This window comes from Panthera uncia, chromosome E3 (genome assembly GCF_023721935.1).
Source record: "Panthera uncia isolate 11264 chromosome E3, Puncia_PCG_1.0, whole genome shotgun sequence".
Taxonomy (NCBI): domain Eukaryota; kingdom Metazoa; phylum Chordata; class Mammalia; order Carnivora; family Felidae; genus Panthera; species Panthera uncia.
Genome location: NC_064815.1, coordinates 28,261,061 through 28,278,237, shown reverse-complemented (window position 1 = coordinate 28,278,237; position 17,177 = coordinate 28,261,061). Strand labels below are relative to the sequence as shown.

Below are 17,177 nucleotides of genomic sequence, written 5' to 3'. Positions count from 1 at the left end.
TGCTTCTGAAAGAGGCTTTCTGCTTCCGTGGAGAGGACACTGCTGAATCCGGGCGTTCCTGGGGCTCATTCCTCTGCTGGTTTTTGGAGGCCATTTTGGTTGGAGTCCCCTCGCCACTGGGTGTGTTTGGGGGCGTCTTCCAACGACTGATGGCTCCGTTGTTCCACATGCTGAGATTTCTCTTTGCTCAGTTCACCTCTGAAACTTGACATGAAGCCCAAGTACAGAGTGGGAGCTTTCCAGATCTTTATGAATGGCCTCCAGATTTGATTCATTTTTCTTGATTTCTCTTCTGGTCATCTGGCTTCCATTAACTTTGTTCCAAGGCCTCTAGACTCTTTGGGTGTAAAGCTGAGCTCCTCCGGGGAGGGCACCTTGTCCTGTCTACACAGAGCAGGCGTTCCGTGATGAACAATCAAGTATGACCCTCACTGTGGCCATCTCCCCCAGTGATCCGTCTCGGGTCCCCTGCCACCGTGTCACCACTGGGCACCATGACCAGCATGGCAACAAGCACTGCAGCCGTCGGGAGGCCACCGGGTGCTCCCCCGGCACCCACAGCATAGAGGAACCCCTGGGGCAGGTGGACAGGGCCCCGGGGGCCACAGGTGGTTCCTGGAGTTCGGGTCACCCCGGCCCTACCCATCAGCCCAAGGGCTCAGGACACGTGTGTCTTATCACATGAGCCTGTGAGCCGCGGGGGCTGGCGTGCCAGCCAGGCCAGCACCCTTCCTTCCCTGCATCATTCTGGGGCCCAAGGCCCTACCTGCCCTGCAGTGTGCACAGAAGACTCCTGCTCACGGGCCCCTCCTGGTTTGGGTCTGGCTTTGAATTGAGAGGCTTGTGGAAGGGGTTCTGGAGGGTCCCACACAAGTGACTGCACTACGGGTCCCTTAAAAGCCAGAGGGATATTCGGTGTTCATGTCTCAGGAATGTGAGGTCTGGCTGTGAGCAAGGAAACCTGATTCTGAACCCACCCCACAAGTCCTTGATGCTGATGTCACAATGGGACTCCAGGGGGGCCAAGTGCTCCTCCCGGGGGCCGGACGGCTGGCGCTGGGCATCTGGGTCCCGGGAGGCTGAGCCCTGGCCAGCCCCCAAGCAGCTCCATGCAGGTTCCCTGAGAGGAAGCAGAGTCTCCCTGGCTGAGCTGCCAGGCCACAGGCGAGTCCGCCCCACATCCTTCCATTTCCGTGGGAACAGAGAGGGTGCCCTGCGGTGACACTTTCACAGCTCCTCTGCGTGTGGTGAGTGGAAAAGGGGGCAAAAGGAAGAGGGCAGTACAGGGGCACTGGGGTGGTCTTGGGGAGGTGCAGATACTTGGACAGGCCTGCGTCCGGCCCGCCCCTGCGTCCAGGCACCCCTCTCCGCCCCCCCCCCCCAGCTCAAAGGTCACCTGGTGGCAGAGAGCACAGCCGTGGGAAGGCCGCTGGGGTGCAATCAGCTGCTGGCACGGAGAAGGGCTCCCAGGGAGGGCAGCTGACGGGGCGAGTGTCAGCTGGGGAGCTTGCACAGCCCCGTACAGAAAATGAAAGAATGGTGGGGTGGGGTTTCTAGACCATATGCGGGCACAGAGTCTTCCCCAGGTCACCTGGCACTGCTCCTCTGTCCAGGGCTTGAGGCGGTTTGGATCTGGGGTCCCAGCCCTTGTGTGGAGACCAGGAGGTCTCTTCCAGGAGGAACAGGGCAGATGCCCCTCAGGGGTCTCTTCTGACAGGCTGTGGCTGCAGGTTTGAGGGTGGGCCCGTCCTGTTTCACTAAGCAAACAACTTGACTCTTAACATCTGTAATCACTCCCTCACCACCACCCAGACCAAGGAACCGTGCATCTCCAGGGGCCCAGAAGCCTCCTGCAGGCCCCTCTTGGACATCACCATCCTCAGACGGAAGGACTCTTCTGACACAGCATCACCTTACCCGAGTCATTTGTCAACGTTTTGAGAATCCTCTGTGTTGCTCTTTCGGAGGCTCAAGAATTAAGTAATCCCCCCAACGTCATATGGTTATGAACTGGAGCAGGATTCAAACTCAAGACTCTCCCAACCCCTCCTAATCCTTCCATCTCCTGGCCCAGGGCCCCGAAAGATGGTTGGAGACTCTGGTTCCCATCCGGTGCACTGGGGGGCAGGGAGCCCTTGCCGGAGTTCTCTGCATCCCCTGGGGAGCTGTTTTTTCTGTCAGCGGCTGCCCAGGTTCCCAGGACAGCTCCTGGCCAGATGGGGAGAAGCAGCAGCAGCCGGCCATTCTGTGCCCAAGGTGCGCGAGGGGAGCAAGATGCAGAAAGGTAAGACTCTCATGTGGAAAGCGTTGCTTCACATGAACATTATGACAGAACAGTATGATCCGTTATGACAGAGCTTGTCTGTGTGCAACATATTTCAATGGTGCACTACCCCTGGGAGAAAGATGATGTTTTCCCCATTTGACAAATGAGTAAACCAAGGCACAGGGTAGGTAACACGTTCAAGGTCAAATTACAAAGCCAGGATTCAATCCCATGTCTTACCATTCTGCCTCTTGAGGGCATTTTGTATCTATCCATCTGTTTCTGACCATCAGGTAAGACAGGTGAGCTGTTATGTGGCCAAAAATAAGAATATCGGGGTGCTTGGGTGGCTTAGTCAGTTAAGCGTCCAACTCTTGATCTCAGCTCAGGCCTTGATCTCAGGATCTTGAGTTTAAGCCCTGCACTGGGCTCCGTGCTGGGCATGGAGCCAACTTGAAAAAGAATAAAAAATTGTCAATAGATACAGAAGTTATACAAAGGAACCAAAAGAAAATTCCAGCACTGCAAGGTGCAATAACTAAAATGAAAAATCCCCTAGGGGAGTTCAAAAACACATTTAAAGCAGAAGAAAGAATCAATGAATTTAAAGATAGGACAATTGAAACTGAGAAAAAAAGTGCACAGAACCAGAGTCCCATGGGACACCATTAAATAGAAAAACATAGATGGTGGGAATCCCAAAAGAACAGAGAGTAAGAAAGGAGTCAAAAGAATATTTGAAGAAACAATGACCAAAAACCTTCTCAGTTTGATGAAAGATATGAATCTACAACTATAAGAAGTTGGATAAACTCCAGATAGAACACATTCAAGGACATACCAAAGAATCTTGAAAGCAGCAAGAGAGGTGACTTTTCTCATACAAGGAATCCACATAAGATGAGCAGATTCCTCATCAGACCTTGAAGGTCAGAAAGCAGAGGGTTGATTTATTCAAATTGATGAAAGAAGGTGCCAGAATTCTATATCCAGCAAAATTGCTCTTCAAAAGTGAGGGAGTTTGTTACCAACAGAACTGCTTTACAAACAATGCTAAAGGAGGCCCTTCCATTTGAGATGAAAGGATACAGTAAGTCAAAGCTGTAAGCAGAAATCAGACTCTCCAGTAAAAGTAAATACATGGGCAGTTATAAAAGCTATTATTATAATTTCGGTTTGTTAAGTCCACTTATTTTCTACAGGATTTAAAAGGCACATGCATTACAAAACCTAACTATAAACAGATGTAATTTGTGACATCAGTAACAGAAGGGGGAGACGGAGCCATTCAGGATCAGGGAGTTTTATGTGCTATTTAAGTTGGCATAAATTAGGTTCTTGTAACATTAGGATGTTAAGTGTCATCCCTGTGGTAACCATGAAGAAAATATCTATAGAATATACACAAAAGGAAATGAGAAGAGAATCAAAATGTCACTATAAAAAATCAAATGCAAAAGGCAGCAGTGGAGGAAGTGAGGGACAAAAAAAGCCATAAGGCACGTAAAAAACAATAAAATGGAAGAAACAAGTTCTTTCTTAGGAGTAACTAAATGCAAATGTATTCAACTCTCTAATCAAAAGGCAGAGATTGAAGATGGCCAAGTAGGAAGCTCCAGGCCTGTGCTACCCCCATGGAAACATTGAAAATAAATACATAAAAGGACCTACAGACTGACTAAAATAACTATGGGACCTCTGGAAATCATTCCAAAATCTACAGCAACCAGGCGAACGCCCAATCGAGAAAAAGCCATGGTCAAAATGGTAGGGGATTTTGTGGCAGTTTTACTTGCCTTTGCCTCAACCCTTCCTGGCACGACAATGTGTGGTTGGGAGGAAGCAGCCTCCTCCTGGCTTCCTCCCTTGTGCTGGAAGGAGGAGAGCAGAACTCATTGGCAATGTTCTGACCTGTCTGTGGACTGCCCAGGGGACTGGGGTTTCTGTTGTGCCTGACTTGGAGCTCAGACAGGGAAAGATGACCCATGGAGGGCTGGGGCACGCTCTCATGGGCAGAATACAGTAACATCTAAGGTTCTGAGAAGAAGCTGGGGGGAGACTCTGGAAAATTAAGACTTTTGAAAAGCAGCCAGGTATACAGGCTGGGGATTGGAGGAAGTACAGGCCCAGGCATAACACGTGCCCATAAAAGACCCAAGACTTAAGCCATTACCCTGGGTTGATCACAAGTCTTAGAACACACCCTGCAATTTAGTGAAGGTCTCCTGCCATTGTGCAAAGACTGGGCAGACAGGGCTGTTTTTTTCAAATGACTACTTTTCAACAAAGATCTCAAGGCATACAAAGAGACAGGAAAACAGGGCACAAAGAAACAAAATCTTTATCTCCAGAAACCACACAAACCATCCCTGAAGAAACATAGGTATCCGACTTACTAGAAAAGACTTCAACCAAATAACTGTTAAATATGCTCAAAGAGCTAAAGGAAATCAAGAAACTGATATATGGACAAAATGAGAATATCAAAAAGTTATGTATGTTATTAAGGGGCTCCTGAGTGGCTCAGTTGGTTGAGCATCTGATTCTTGATTCCAGCTCAGATCATGATCCCAGAATTGTGGGATTGAGCCCTGCATCAGGCTCTGTGCAGGGCATGGAACCGGCTGAGGATTCTCTCTCAAATAAAATAAAATATAAAATTAAAATTAAAATTAAAATTAAATTAATAAAATATTTTAAAAAATTCTGGAGCTGAAAAAATACAATAAAGGGATTCAACAGCAGACCTGAATAGTGAAAAGAATCTGTGAACCCAAAGACAGGTCATCTGAAATCACTGAAACAGAGGAGCAAAAAGGAAAAAAAAGTGAAGCAGGCCTAAGGGACTTATGGGACACCACCACACAGACAAACATATGCACTCTTGGACTCCCAAAAGGAGAAAGAGAGAGAAAGGGGCAGAGAACTTATCTGAAGAAGTAATGGACAAAAATTTCTCAAATTTGAGTAAAGAAATGAATATACAACTTGAAGAAACTCAACAGACTTCGACAGATAAATCCTGAGACACGCACAGCAAACACTGAAAGACAGGAGGGCAAAATGGAAATTTTACATTACAGTAATCGGACTCTAGAACAACCAGGTAGGTCAGTAAGGAAAGAGAGGACTTGAACAACACAACAGACCAACTGGACGTAACCAACATATATACAACATCCAACAACAGCAAAATATGCATTTCCCTCAAGTGCACGTGGAACATTCTCCATAATAAATGACATTCTGTGAGGCCACGAACCAAGTTTCAAAAAATTTAAAAAGACAAAGCATATAAAATATTTGCTCTTCCCACAATGTACTGAAGCTAGAAACCAATAACGGAAGGAAAATTCATAAATATGTGAAAGCCAAGCAATAAATACATCGCAAGGGAAATTAGAACCCATCTTGAGACAAATGACTGTGAAAACACAGCATACCCGAACTGAAAACAGTGCTAAGAAGGAAACTTAGAGCCATAAATGCTTACATTAAAAAAGAAGAAGGGCCTTAAATCAACAACTTACTTTATCCCTTATGGAACTTGGAAAAGGAGGAAGGCTAAGCTCAAAGCCAGCAGTAGGAAGGAAACAACATTACAGCAGAGATAAAATAGAGAACAGAAAACAATAGAGAAAGCCAATATAAAGCCAAGAGGTGGTTCTTCCAAAAAAACAAAAACAAAAAAAACGACACAATGGCAAACCTTTAGCTAGATGCCTGCAGTGGGAGAAGAGGACAAGGACTCAATGACACAAGAGGGCATCTTACTGCAAATTTACAGAAATAAGGGTTATAACAGAGCTCTGTGAATAACTATATGCCAACAAAATGGTTAACCTAGAAGAAATGGACAAATTTCTAGAAACACACAACCTACGGAGACTAAATCATGAAGACATATCAAGTCTGGATAGACCTATAACTAGTAAGGAGATTGAATCAGTAATCAAATACCTCCCGACAAAGAAAAGCCCAGGACCCAATGGCCTCATCAGCGAATTCTACCGGACATTTAAGGAATCAACACCAATCTTCCTCATACTCTTCCAAAAAAAGGAGGGAATGCTTCCTAACTCATTCTAGAAGGCCGGCATCACCCTGATACCAAAGCTAGATGAAGACACTACAAGAAAACTATTGGTCAGTATCCCTCATGAATATGGATGCAAAAAATCCCCAACAAAACATGAGCAAGTCGAATCCAACAATAGAATAAAAGTTTTATACACATCATGACAAAAGAGGATTCCTAGGATGCAAGAATCACTCAGTATACACAAATCGATTTAATACTCCATATTAACAGAACGGAAGGGAAAGTAAATACTCTCAACTGACACAGCAAAACCACTTGACAAAATTCAATACCTTTTCATGTTAAAAACACCCAACAAACTAGCAATACTAGGAAAATAACTCAACACGATGAAAACCGTATATGAAAAATCCCACAGCTAACATCATACTCAAAGGTGAAAGACTGACAGTTTTTCCTCTAAGGTCAGGACAAGACCAGATGTCTACTCACATTGCCTCTATTCAAGATAGTACTGGAAGTGCTAGCCAGAACAATTAGGCAAGAAAAAGAAAGAAAAGGCATCCAAATTCGAATGGAAGAAATAAAACTGTTTGCAAACAATGCAATCTTATATGTAGACAACATTAAGATTACACACACATCATTAAATTAGCAAAGTTGAAGCCTAGAAAGCCAACACACCAAAATCAGTTGTGTTTCTAGACACTAACAATGAAGAATCTGGAAAGAAAATTAACAATTCCATTTAAAATAGCATCAAAAAGAATGCAATACTTAGGAATAAACTTAACCAAGGAGGCTAAAGACTTACGCACTGAGAGCTGCGGAACACTGCTGAGAGAAATCCAAGACCGCACAGATGTTACTCTGTAATGCCTTTTCTGGGTATCATGGCTGGGTCAAGTCAACCAAGAAAATGATCCCACCAAGTGTCCATCAAATCAACGGAAAAACACAATGTGGTACATTCCTACAGTGGCATGCCATTCAGCCATAAAAAGGAGTGAATTTTGATAGATGCTTCAACATGGGTAGACCTTGAAAATGTTACGCTAAGTGAAATAAGACACGGGAAGACCAATGTTTTATGATTCTACTTACATGAAGTACCTAGAATAGGCAGGTTCACAGAGACCAAGTAGGACAGGTATCGGGGGAAGGAGGAGCAGCAGTTACTGGTTAGTGGGTCTAGGTTCTAGTTTGGGAGGATGAAAAAGTTTGGGTACATTGGCAATGATACAATATTGTGAGTGTTTTAATGCCACCGAGGTAGACCTTAACCAGTGGATACACTGACAGATACTACGTGTAGCTTACCACAATAAAAATATCCAAAAAAGAAAAATAAAAATGCAAACCAACAAACATGACCAGCATGTGAGGAACCAGTCAACAGCTTCAAAAACTTCTCGATCCCACAAGTTTCTGCTTTTGGTAGAGCACTTTCAACTGCCTGCCGTGTTTTTTCGGTTCCTTCTACAATTCTGAAGTCTGTCCTTTTTCCCTAGAAGACCCTTGTCAGTATTTCAAGCCATTGACTTTCTTTTTTGCGGGACTGGAGAGAAAAAAAAGGAATCTCATCTCCACACCAAAGTATCAGACGCCAAAAAAATGTAAAGTCGTGAGTTTATTGCATATGTAACAAAATGAACCTGACCTCCTGGGTCCAGCCTGCTGTACAATCACTGTTTGTTTTTGTGTTTCCAGCTGGTTCCATAACCACATTAAATAGAACTAGTATTTCTTTAAATACTTTTGATTTTGACATAAAACGGAACATTAGTGTACAATTTTCACAAAATAAATCAGCAATAAAAACAGTGGGAAGAATAACAAGGATAGCAGCAATACTTAAAAACAAGACATTACAAAATAAATTAAAAAATACATTATAAAGTGGTTGAGAAACAAAAATAAACAAATTTTAAAAATTCATACTATGTTTCGGGAGGGCTGCCGTGCGGCACGCGCCTGGCTGCGGACAGGGCCGGGGGGACAGGGCGGGTTCTCTGCGGAAGGCCACTCCTGACAGCTCAGGGTGGAGGACCCCCTCACCTGAATTGGTACCACGCGGCCGAGCAAGCTTGGGGAGCACGGGACTCCTGGCGGGCAGAGTCTCCCCTCGGGGAGAGCTGCCCTGACTGTGTCCCCCAAGCAGCCCCTTTGTTTCTCCTTCCTACAGCGCTGGCAGAGCGGTGGTTTGCTGCATCCCTGAGGGTCGGCTGATGACCGCTGGTGAGGGCAAGCCTGCAAGTCGGGCCCCTGAAGCATCTGGGCCAAGGGGTGGGAAGGGGACGGCGGGGGCGGGGGATGTTGGGGATCACCAAGGGCCACAAACGAGAGCTCGTGGGAACAGGGTCCACGTGGACCCAAAGTGGAGTCATCGGGAGCTTTTACCCACTGTCTGCCACACTGCTCTTTCCGTGGTTCAAAAGGCCTAATCTAAGGTTCTAGAAGTGCAATGCTACTGACGGGCCTGTCTGGCGAGAGTAAACCAGGGCTCTGGAAAGTTCTGCTCTTTCAGGCCCCACTGTAACACACAGCTGACGAGGACGACTGATGAGGGAGGAAAGCCCCGCCTTACAGGCCAGTCCCGCCTGCTGGGCCCACGCCTGACACCCGCGGGCAGCATGGGGCTGGCAGGCGCGGGTTCTAAGAACTGTTCCTCCCGACAGCAGGAAGATCGTCTTACAGGAGCCACGTGCCACAGAGTCGCTAGACCCTCGTCTCCCCGCTCATTCCTGCAGCTCTGAGCCAAACCACAGGAACAATCCGTGGTTCCCCCGCTCAGTCTGGATGTGCCCTCAGCTCTCCGTGGAGGTCTCCTCCTCACACTGGGGGGTTGAGGGGCACCTTCGAGAGAAGGCCTCTGTGGGGGAAGGGCCATAGCCGACATTTCCTTACTCTAGCAGAGGAAGGTTACGAGGGAGGACTAGAGAGTCAGGGGGAGCCAGCTTCTAGAACGCCCTCTGAAGGACGATGGTAAACGAGCGAGACTCGGGGTAAGCCTGACGAGGGCAAGGCAGAACTTCTGACAGTCCAAGCCCATGATACGGCCTGGACTTCCTGAACGGATTTAATCTCTCCTCTGCAGCAGTCACCCTTGACATCTCTCTACCCTGGCACCTCCTCCGTAAGTGGCCAGACGCGCGCTCTCTCACAGCTCTTGGAACCCACAGCCGCTAGCCCACGGCCCACCGAACCAGGCGAACTTCTTGTTCCGAGGGAGGGTCTATCTCTCCCAGGGGTTCCCGAGCTCCCGCACGGCAGCCACAGAATGCTTCGGGGCAAGCCGAAGAACCACACGGCAAGACCCACAAGGGTGAGCTCGCCTCCAAACCCACCTAGCTCCGGAGGTATCCGTGACAAAAAGAGAGTCACCCGAAAGCCTTCCAGACCCACCTCAGACCTGCAGCTGGATCCCAACGCTTAACTCCGAAACCAACGGCAGACTTCCAACAGTGAAATGTCTTCCTGATGAATTACCCCGCATTTGCCCCCCACCCCCCCACCAAACAAAACAACAACAAAAAACCAAACAGGACGATTGGCTGCTGCCCTTCACGGAAGTTCATCGCAAATCAAACCACCTTGTTCAAATACTGTTGAACTTCTGTGCAAATTGGAAAATGGTGTTGGAAACTCAGGGTCCAGGCTTGCTTTGGCCTTGCTCGTCACGTGAGGACGTCTGGGCGAGCGAACTGAGTAGTAGTGATTGTTCGCGTCTCCACCCGACACTCGGGAAATGAGCAGAATGAGCCAGGGTGAAGGGTCCCCTCCACCGACAGGTTTGCGTTCGTGCCCTACTCTTCGTAAAACCGTAACTCGGGGTGGATTTAAGTCAGTGGGGTGGCCCGTTCCCTCTCTCCCTGTGAGGCTACTTTGCACCAAGCCAGCAGCTACAACAGCAGAATTCTGTTAGTTCAGCTCCTAGCAACTTCCGCACAACACTTGGTTAGTATTCAAGTGACCCAGCCGACCCTCCTCGACATACACGTGGTGGGGGAGCCGCAGCCCGGGACTGGCCGCATGGATCTGAGGCTGGTTTGGTGTGTTCTTTTATAAGCTCTGTTACGTGGTATTTTCACTGGAAAAATATCTCAAGCTAGATAGATAATGTGGCAAAAGGGACTCTTAAAAGGAAAGATCATTTTTCTCTATGCAAGTTTTTTCAGCCAGGATCCCCTGAAAAATACCCCAGGCCTCCAGCAAAAGCTGCCCCAGTTCCTTTACTTTTCCAAAAGGGAAGCACACTTTGGATGCAAGCTTCCTGCTGGGGCAGAATTCCAATGGACAATACGGTTATTTTTCAGTTAGAAATTAATCTGCTTCCCAGAGCAGGCTGCTAGGGTGTGACTGGAATTTGAGCTGCAGAACTTGAAAAGGGACCTCAGGACTGTCTGGAGACACAAGAGCTACCGGTTACAAACCCTCAGTAAGCCAAGCTCAGTTCCAGAACTTGTGGGTCGATCCTCCTATAAAGACCACAGGGCAGTGAGCCTATCACCAACCATGTGGGTTACAGTCGCTGCAGGGTATCCTGTGTGACCGAAGCCAAATGCTAAACCTGGCTGCATTTTATTGGATGGGCGATGGAAGTGGGGGGGGGGGGGGGGGGGGGGGGGGGGGATCACTGTCAGAAAGGAGGAAAATATGGGTGGGAGCCGCCAACCAAAGTCCCCCCACCCCCCTCGCTCCCCCAACGAAAAGGAGGGGAGAAAACCCTTTCCCTCGGGTCATCTAGGGTTCCCGGGCCTCAGCCAGCTTCGCAGGAGGCGCACAGAAAGCTTGCTTTTGGTCTGGTGGTCGTGAGCTAGAATCTGTTGCCTTTGGTTGCTCTCTTCACTCCACGGCAAACCCGCAAGTCTCCTCCACGGCCGTCAAAAGCTTCTCGTAGAGCTTCTCGTACGACTCGTAAGGTGGAATGTCAATCCGATTAAAGCTGGAAGAGGACAAAAGAGCGACAGAGTCACTGCTGTGGCCATCTGGACCTATGCCCTGGTTCGAGGACAAGGGCAGGCAGGAGCAGAGCATTCAGGGCCTCGAGCTAGCAGCGTGTGAGTATACAGGCGGATGGGGCCAAGCATCTCATCGCCCAGCTGGGGTGGGGGGTACAGGCAAGTTTTCCACTCCCGCCTCGTGCTTTTCTGTTTCGAAAGCAAAGATTTTTCATGGAACACAGAACAAAATAAGTCCTAAGATCTTGAAAGCCAAAATTAAACCGATTACTATGTCCTGGTTATATCAGGAAAAAGATCCTTCCTGATGCAGTGGTGGTTGTCTTCTTCGCACGTGGACCACCGTAATCCAGACTGGCCGACTGTCAGATCACCGCTGACAATCCACTGCCTGTCTGTGTAATCCTCCGTGACTTGACCTGAGACCAAATGGGGCAGTCTGGGATGTTTCCTGCAGAAACAAACTATTATCTCAAAACTAGTAAAACGTCAAATCTCTGATAGGAGGAGATGAATCAACATTTCCCTGGAGAAATTCTAGTGTTGTATTAAAAAAAAAAAAAGAAAGAAAGAAAAGGCATCCTTTAAGAAGGATATCCTCTCCTAATAAGTCAAAACATAGAAAATTCTGACCGAGATAGTGACCTACTGAATTACTAGCAGTCAAGCAGTTAAGGATGGTTTTTGTCAAGAAAGAACTGGGCTAAACCGTGTGATAGTTTTTTTCTTGAAGCTGGGACTTCAGCATCTGAGGACAGTTCTCACATCCATTTTATTCTAAACGTTCCACTATGAAAGGGCAGAGTCCTAGGGAAGAAAGCGGCTGCCGTGGGTCAACACGATGCTGTGTCTGTAACGGCCACGCGGGGCTGGGCGCCACAGCCTCGGTAGGGCCTTGGCCATGTAAGCACTTGAACCCACACCCCTGGGTTCCCAATCAGGAAGCTTCTGTTGCAATGTTATACATCTCGATGGCAAGGAACTGGCTCTCGCGAACTAGACACGCTGGTCTTTTTGATACGTGGTTTCTGAGACAAAGCGTACGTAAGTGACTTGATTTTTAAACCGCAAGGGAAAATCATCTGCTACAGGTATGAGTGATGTTAAAATTTAGGAAAGTTAAGAAGTTTTCAATGTGCAAGATGCATCCATCACCAAGTTCCAAGAAGGAAAACACAGGAAGCAAAGACTGGGAACTCCGGATTGAAAATGACAGCTCCCCCGCAGGGAGGTACGTTTGTGCACACGCGCGGCCCAGCAAAGGCAAGGCTGGAGCTGCCGAGTGCCAGCCGCCGTTAATCACATCTCACGACAAAACCGGTTTCACGAAAGAGACTTCTGATAACCCTCCTGTGACACACTGCCAAGCACTCATCCCACCTGACACTGGTTCCACGGCCAGTTGTCCTGGGGCGCAGGTAAAGGAAGCACGGGGAGTCACGCGCGGGGTGGCAGGCGCAGGGACAGGCTCCCCGCGATGCCACAGCGAGGTCCTTACCAGGTGTGGGCCTTCGGAAGGTTGTCTGTGTTGGCGTCAATCAGGTGGATGGTGAAGAGCCGGGGCCCTGCCGCGCCTGTAGAACCTTACGAGACAACATTCTAGTTAATGCACTTCAGAGGCGGGCCCCGGGCCCCACTGCCAACCACACCCTCGGCCCGATGCCCGGGCAGGTCGTCCTGCCGGACGGTCGTGGGCTTCACGCGGCGGCATAGCCTGCACCTGGGTTAGGACACGCTGACCGTCCAGCGACCTATCCCAGCCATTCTAGAAAATCGCAGGGGCAGAGACGCGTGAGAGCTCTCCTCCTGGACCCTGGCCGTGGGCCCACTCAAGTGGGGATATTTGAAGGACAAAATCCTTAAATCACCAGTGACGGTTTTTCTTTTTTTTAAACAAAATGTTTAGCAAGTGGGCCCGCCCCTGGCAGAGGACAGCAGGGTTATGACAAAAGCACGATACACGGTCATGAATCCCCCAGGCGGAGGGACGGTGGGAAAAGAAAAAGACACAAACACCTAGGACAACAGCCCAGGGGGATGGAAGTAGCTTCTGTCACTCAAAGAAGTCCTTCAAATCTGGAAAAGTCTACAGGGAATGTTCTCTACATGAAATACACCTGCTATCTCTAGGAACATGCAAAGGTCCATCCGCTACATTTTAACATACTAACATTCTTCACCTTTTTCCTTCTGGCTCTCAGGGTTACCAAAATCTGGATATCAGGTTTTTTATCAGCGTCGGAAGGGACCAGAGAGGGGATGGGTACCTACACCAGACAGCGGAGCCTCTCAGGCAGTGCCTCTGCATAGAGGAGGAAACCGAGGCTCAGGAAGGACCCCTGGAGCTCATGACCAACACGGCAGCAGGAGACTCCATCTCCTGGCACTCAGGCCGGGCCGCTCTCACCTCAGGGCTGCAGTGAGACGGCTGCTACCAGAAGACTCAGGAACGAATCCATGGTGCACTTTAGAACCTCTAATTTCTTTCCCCAAAGCCTTGCTGCTATTTGTACCCTCCCTCTGTCCCCCGGTTCTGTAGGGGTGGGGGAGGGACCGGCTCCATGGGGTCCTTCTTCGCTCAGGTCTCGCCCAACTCAGCCCTGGGCGGGCACCAGGCTGGCCAGCACCCGCCACAGCTGCGCGCCCCAGACGACGCCCCGCCTGCTGGGCACGTGGCCTGCAGGGACACCGAGAAAGGTGGGTTTGACAGGAAGCTGGGCTTTGTTGTGCTGAGATTCTCGCCCCCTTTGCGTCTACAGGTATTTCCTCTCAGCTTGGGCAGAGGCTAGCACCCCCGGAGCACTGTTGGCCCGGAGCACTGGGGGACCGGCAGAGAGAATGGCAACAAGAGGGCCCCCGGGGGTGGGGGTGGCCGCGGCCCCCAGCGTTCGCTACGAGAAAACACAGGCCGCGCCACTTCCTAGGAGACGTTTCAGGAAAACACCACCACGGCGGTCCAGCTCTTCCTGCCGTGGCCTGGCAGGGGACGTGCCTGGCGGAGACGCGTGGGGCCAGGAGCCCCGCCTCCACATCAGTCACCTTGCAAAGCCTTGAAGCCTTGGAGAGGGACCCGAGTGGACCCGGTCACGAACTGCAGCAGCCTGGCCCTCCTCTCCTCATCGAAGGTCTCCACGGCCTGCCAGAACCAGCGGACGATGTTGCTGTCGGCCACACAGTGCTTCAGCCGAGTGTTGGACTTCCAGTCGCTCACGTCGATCTTATCCAGGCCGCCTATGATCAGCTGCGAAGGCGTTTAGAGGCAAGTTATTTCTCAGATGTACAGACCGGGTCATGGCAGCCTCCCAGCTTCCCAGCGTCTGAAAGGAGGGAATTCGTGGCGTCCGAATAAACTAGCCAGAGACTCACACAAGCGGAGAGGGAGACGGGCCCACGCTCCCAACAGCGCCTTTTCTTACAACCAGGTCTGCTCTCCTCATCCGCGAGGAGTCAGTACCAAAGGGCCGACCCGCGAGACTGAAGGGGCTGACTGTAAAATGGGGCCACCTCCCCGGGACCCCAGGGGCCGTCACAGCAGGGCTGGGAGGGGAGTGGTGTGCGAGTTTCTGCACCGGGTGGGCGGCCCACCCAGAGCTGCTGCCCGCCCACGGAGGCGCCTCGCTGCGGCAGAAAGACAAGGATTTCAAAGCCGTGAGCCACTTGGCACGGACGTGGGTAAGGGATGAATGAGTCTCTATGTTCACACACGCGAAGCGGGACACGAGAAGACAATAACACTTTGTGCGGAGTCTAATAATAGCTAGAACAGAAACACAAAGTTGACGTGGTGGGAGAATCTGGTTATACGCGAGAGAATTTCCTCGATCCGAGGTAAATACGTGGGAGGGGTTTGGAAACCGCCACGGCTGGAGATCTTGAACATGAGGATAAGCCACAGGACACCCCGAACAATGTCCGGAGAATGATCTGGACTCGTTGCTGCCAAGCAGACACCTGTCCTTGTCATAAACAGGCTCAGACGCCCTCGACACCCCGCTCGCTCTAGGCCTGCTAGTCGGGAGCCCCGACAAACCCCCGGCCTTGCCGCGGGGACAGACAAGCCTCATTCTGCAGGCAGGTTGTAAAACAAGAAAACACCGATCTCATTTGCGCCCTTTAATGCCTCCTTGGCTCGGCCCGATGAGCACGTACCTCTAGTTCCTTCTGGTCAAACGGCTTCAGTAAGTGTTGAGGAATGAGTTCATTAAACCCCTTCTGAAGAGCCAAGAACTGGGCTTCAATCCCCCGCATGAACCTCCAATTTACATACAACCTGAGAAACAAATTCACAAGTTGGAGGCAGCATCAAATGGTTCATGAAACAAAAAAAGTTTTCTCCACAGAAGGTTCTGACACCTGAACCTGGCAGCCTGCCTGCCGGGCCTCCCCTTGGGGCGGGAGGCGGGGGCGGAGGTGGGGGCAGACGGGACAAAACCCCCACCGGCCGACGTTGCCTAGCCTCAGTATCAGGTTAAAAATAAGTCAGCACAGGCCCTTACACATGCTGATGCTTCGCTAAAAATAGCTGTAGGAATTAACCTGACCTGTTAGAGCAAGCGCCATAACTGAAAAGTGGACCTGAAAATAACACACAGGATACGTGAGAACACGCGCCAGTCTGGCAGCCTCCGCACACGCACACGCCCGCATGCTTCCAATTCCCCAGTGCGAGCGACTGGCCGTTTATTTGCCTGAAGAGGTGGGCGCCTGGGCGGCTCAGCTGGTTAAGTTAGGGTCCGACTCTTGATTTCAGCTCAGGACACCATCTTAGGGTTTGTGGGATCGAGCCCCACGTCAGACTCTGCACCGACAGCGCGGAGCCTGCTTGGGATTCTGTCTCTTCTCGCTCTGCCCGACCCCTGTCTGCTGTCTCTCTATCTCAAAATAAACATTAAAGAAAAAAAGAAGAACAAACTACTGTGGAGTAGACTTCCTCGAGACTGATCTCAAGGAAACTTCCAGGCTTCTATTCTGTCCTGCGTTCACCACCTTCACACCCCGAATTGGGAGGTCACCTGCAATCCCTTCCCCAGCTTGGGCTCTGGAGTCATTATCCTCCCTTCAACGGGCCGGCTCTGGTGGCACTAGGGGCGCCTCTGTGCACAGCTCCCACCACTGAACCCGACCGTGGCTGAAAGTCTGTTCTGTTCCTGGGATTCTGGTCACAGGTGCCGGCAGGGAAGGGAAGCCTCAAACAGCCATGGAGCCTCGACAACCTAAATGTGAACCCAGCCTTGCCCAGATGGTCCCAGGCACCTGGATGTCCCCGCTGGCAACCTCCAAGGTTCCCCAGAACATTACCGGACATATTCTTTCTTGTTGTCCTCTGTGACAGGAACGTTGCGACCATTGGGTTTCAGTTCATGCTGAAGAATCCTCCCGAAAGCATTGTGTTCCACACAGAAAGTGTGGTCTAGCACAGGGGTGATATCGTTCTCTCTGTTGAAGTTAAGACACAAGATGGATGTCAGACCTCTGCCAGCATGCAGCAGCGAACAGAACCTTAGACGGAACATTCCGGGAGAAAGACGGCACTTCCTGTCCGTCACCCCAGAGCTGCGGGGGGGGGGGGGGGGGGGAGGAGGAAAACCTAGGGCCCAGAGCACGTGTGAGGGCAGGGGTGCGGGTACTGAAGGGGTACCACAGCTCCACTCTGCATGTGCCCGGACTCCGGGCTCCCACATTCATAGGGAGGTGATGGTAGCTCTCTCGTTCTGGGATTTTATGAGACACGGCGGCCTGACTGCCTTGTAAACTGAGTCTCCGAACAGAAGGATTCACGAAGAGGAAACGGGGTCAAAGGAAAAGCAACCTGCAGAAGACACACCTAGAAAACACTCGCAACCCCTCCTTTAAGGCAGCCATTCCAAATGCATCCATTCAAACAAAGTAGCCCTTGGAAGTTCAAGTG

General features: G+C 50.1%; 2 protein-coding genes and 1 long non-coding RNA gene across 7 annotated transcripts in view; 1 reads left to right on the top strand and 2 right to left on the bottom strand.

The window, feature by feature from the left end:
• ATP5MF (ATP synthase membrane subunit f) overlaps positions 1-17,177 on the bottom strand; it is a 616,357-nt gene that overhangs the window by 235,889 nt on the left and 363,291 nt on the right. The gene's annotated exons all lie outside the window — the stretch shown is intronic.
• On the top strand, positions 1,044-14,313 carry LOC125928578 (uncharacterized). 2 transcript variants are annotated; one of them, XR_007459702.1, is made up of 5 exons: positions 1,044-1,247; positions 1,813-2,284; positions 8,494-8,546; positions 13,471-13,729; positions 14,029-14,313. It is a non-coding gene; the product is annotated as an uncharacterized LOC125928578 (long non-coding RNA). The 2 variants fall into 2 exon arrangements; XR_007459703.1 differs by lacking the exon at positions 8,494-8,546 and having other exon boundaries at positions 1,045-1,247.
• Positions 7,920-17,177, bottom strand: part of SMURF1 (SMAD specific E3 ubiquitin protein ligase 1) — a 110,607-nt gene continuing 101,349 nt past the window's right edge. For 3 of the 4 annotated variants that reach the window (XM_049639259.1, XM_049639256.1, XM_049639258.1), the window contains 5 exons: positions 16,568-16,705; positions 15,419-15,539; positions 14,309-14,510; positions 12,768-12,852; positions 7,920-11,253 (listed from right to left, as the gene is read on the bottom strand). In XM_049639259.1, coding sequence (XP_049495216.1) covers positions 11,154-11,253; positions 12,768-12,852; positions 14,309-14,510; positions 15,419-15,539; positions 16,568-16,705 — 646 coding nt within the window. In that variant the 3' untranslated portion in view covers positions 7,920-11,153. The remainder of the gene's footprint in view (positions 11,254-12,767; positions 12,853-14,308; positions 14,511-15,418; positions 15,540-16,567; positions 16,706-17,177) is intronic. The other variant, XM_049639257.1, reaches the window with a different exon arrangement.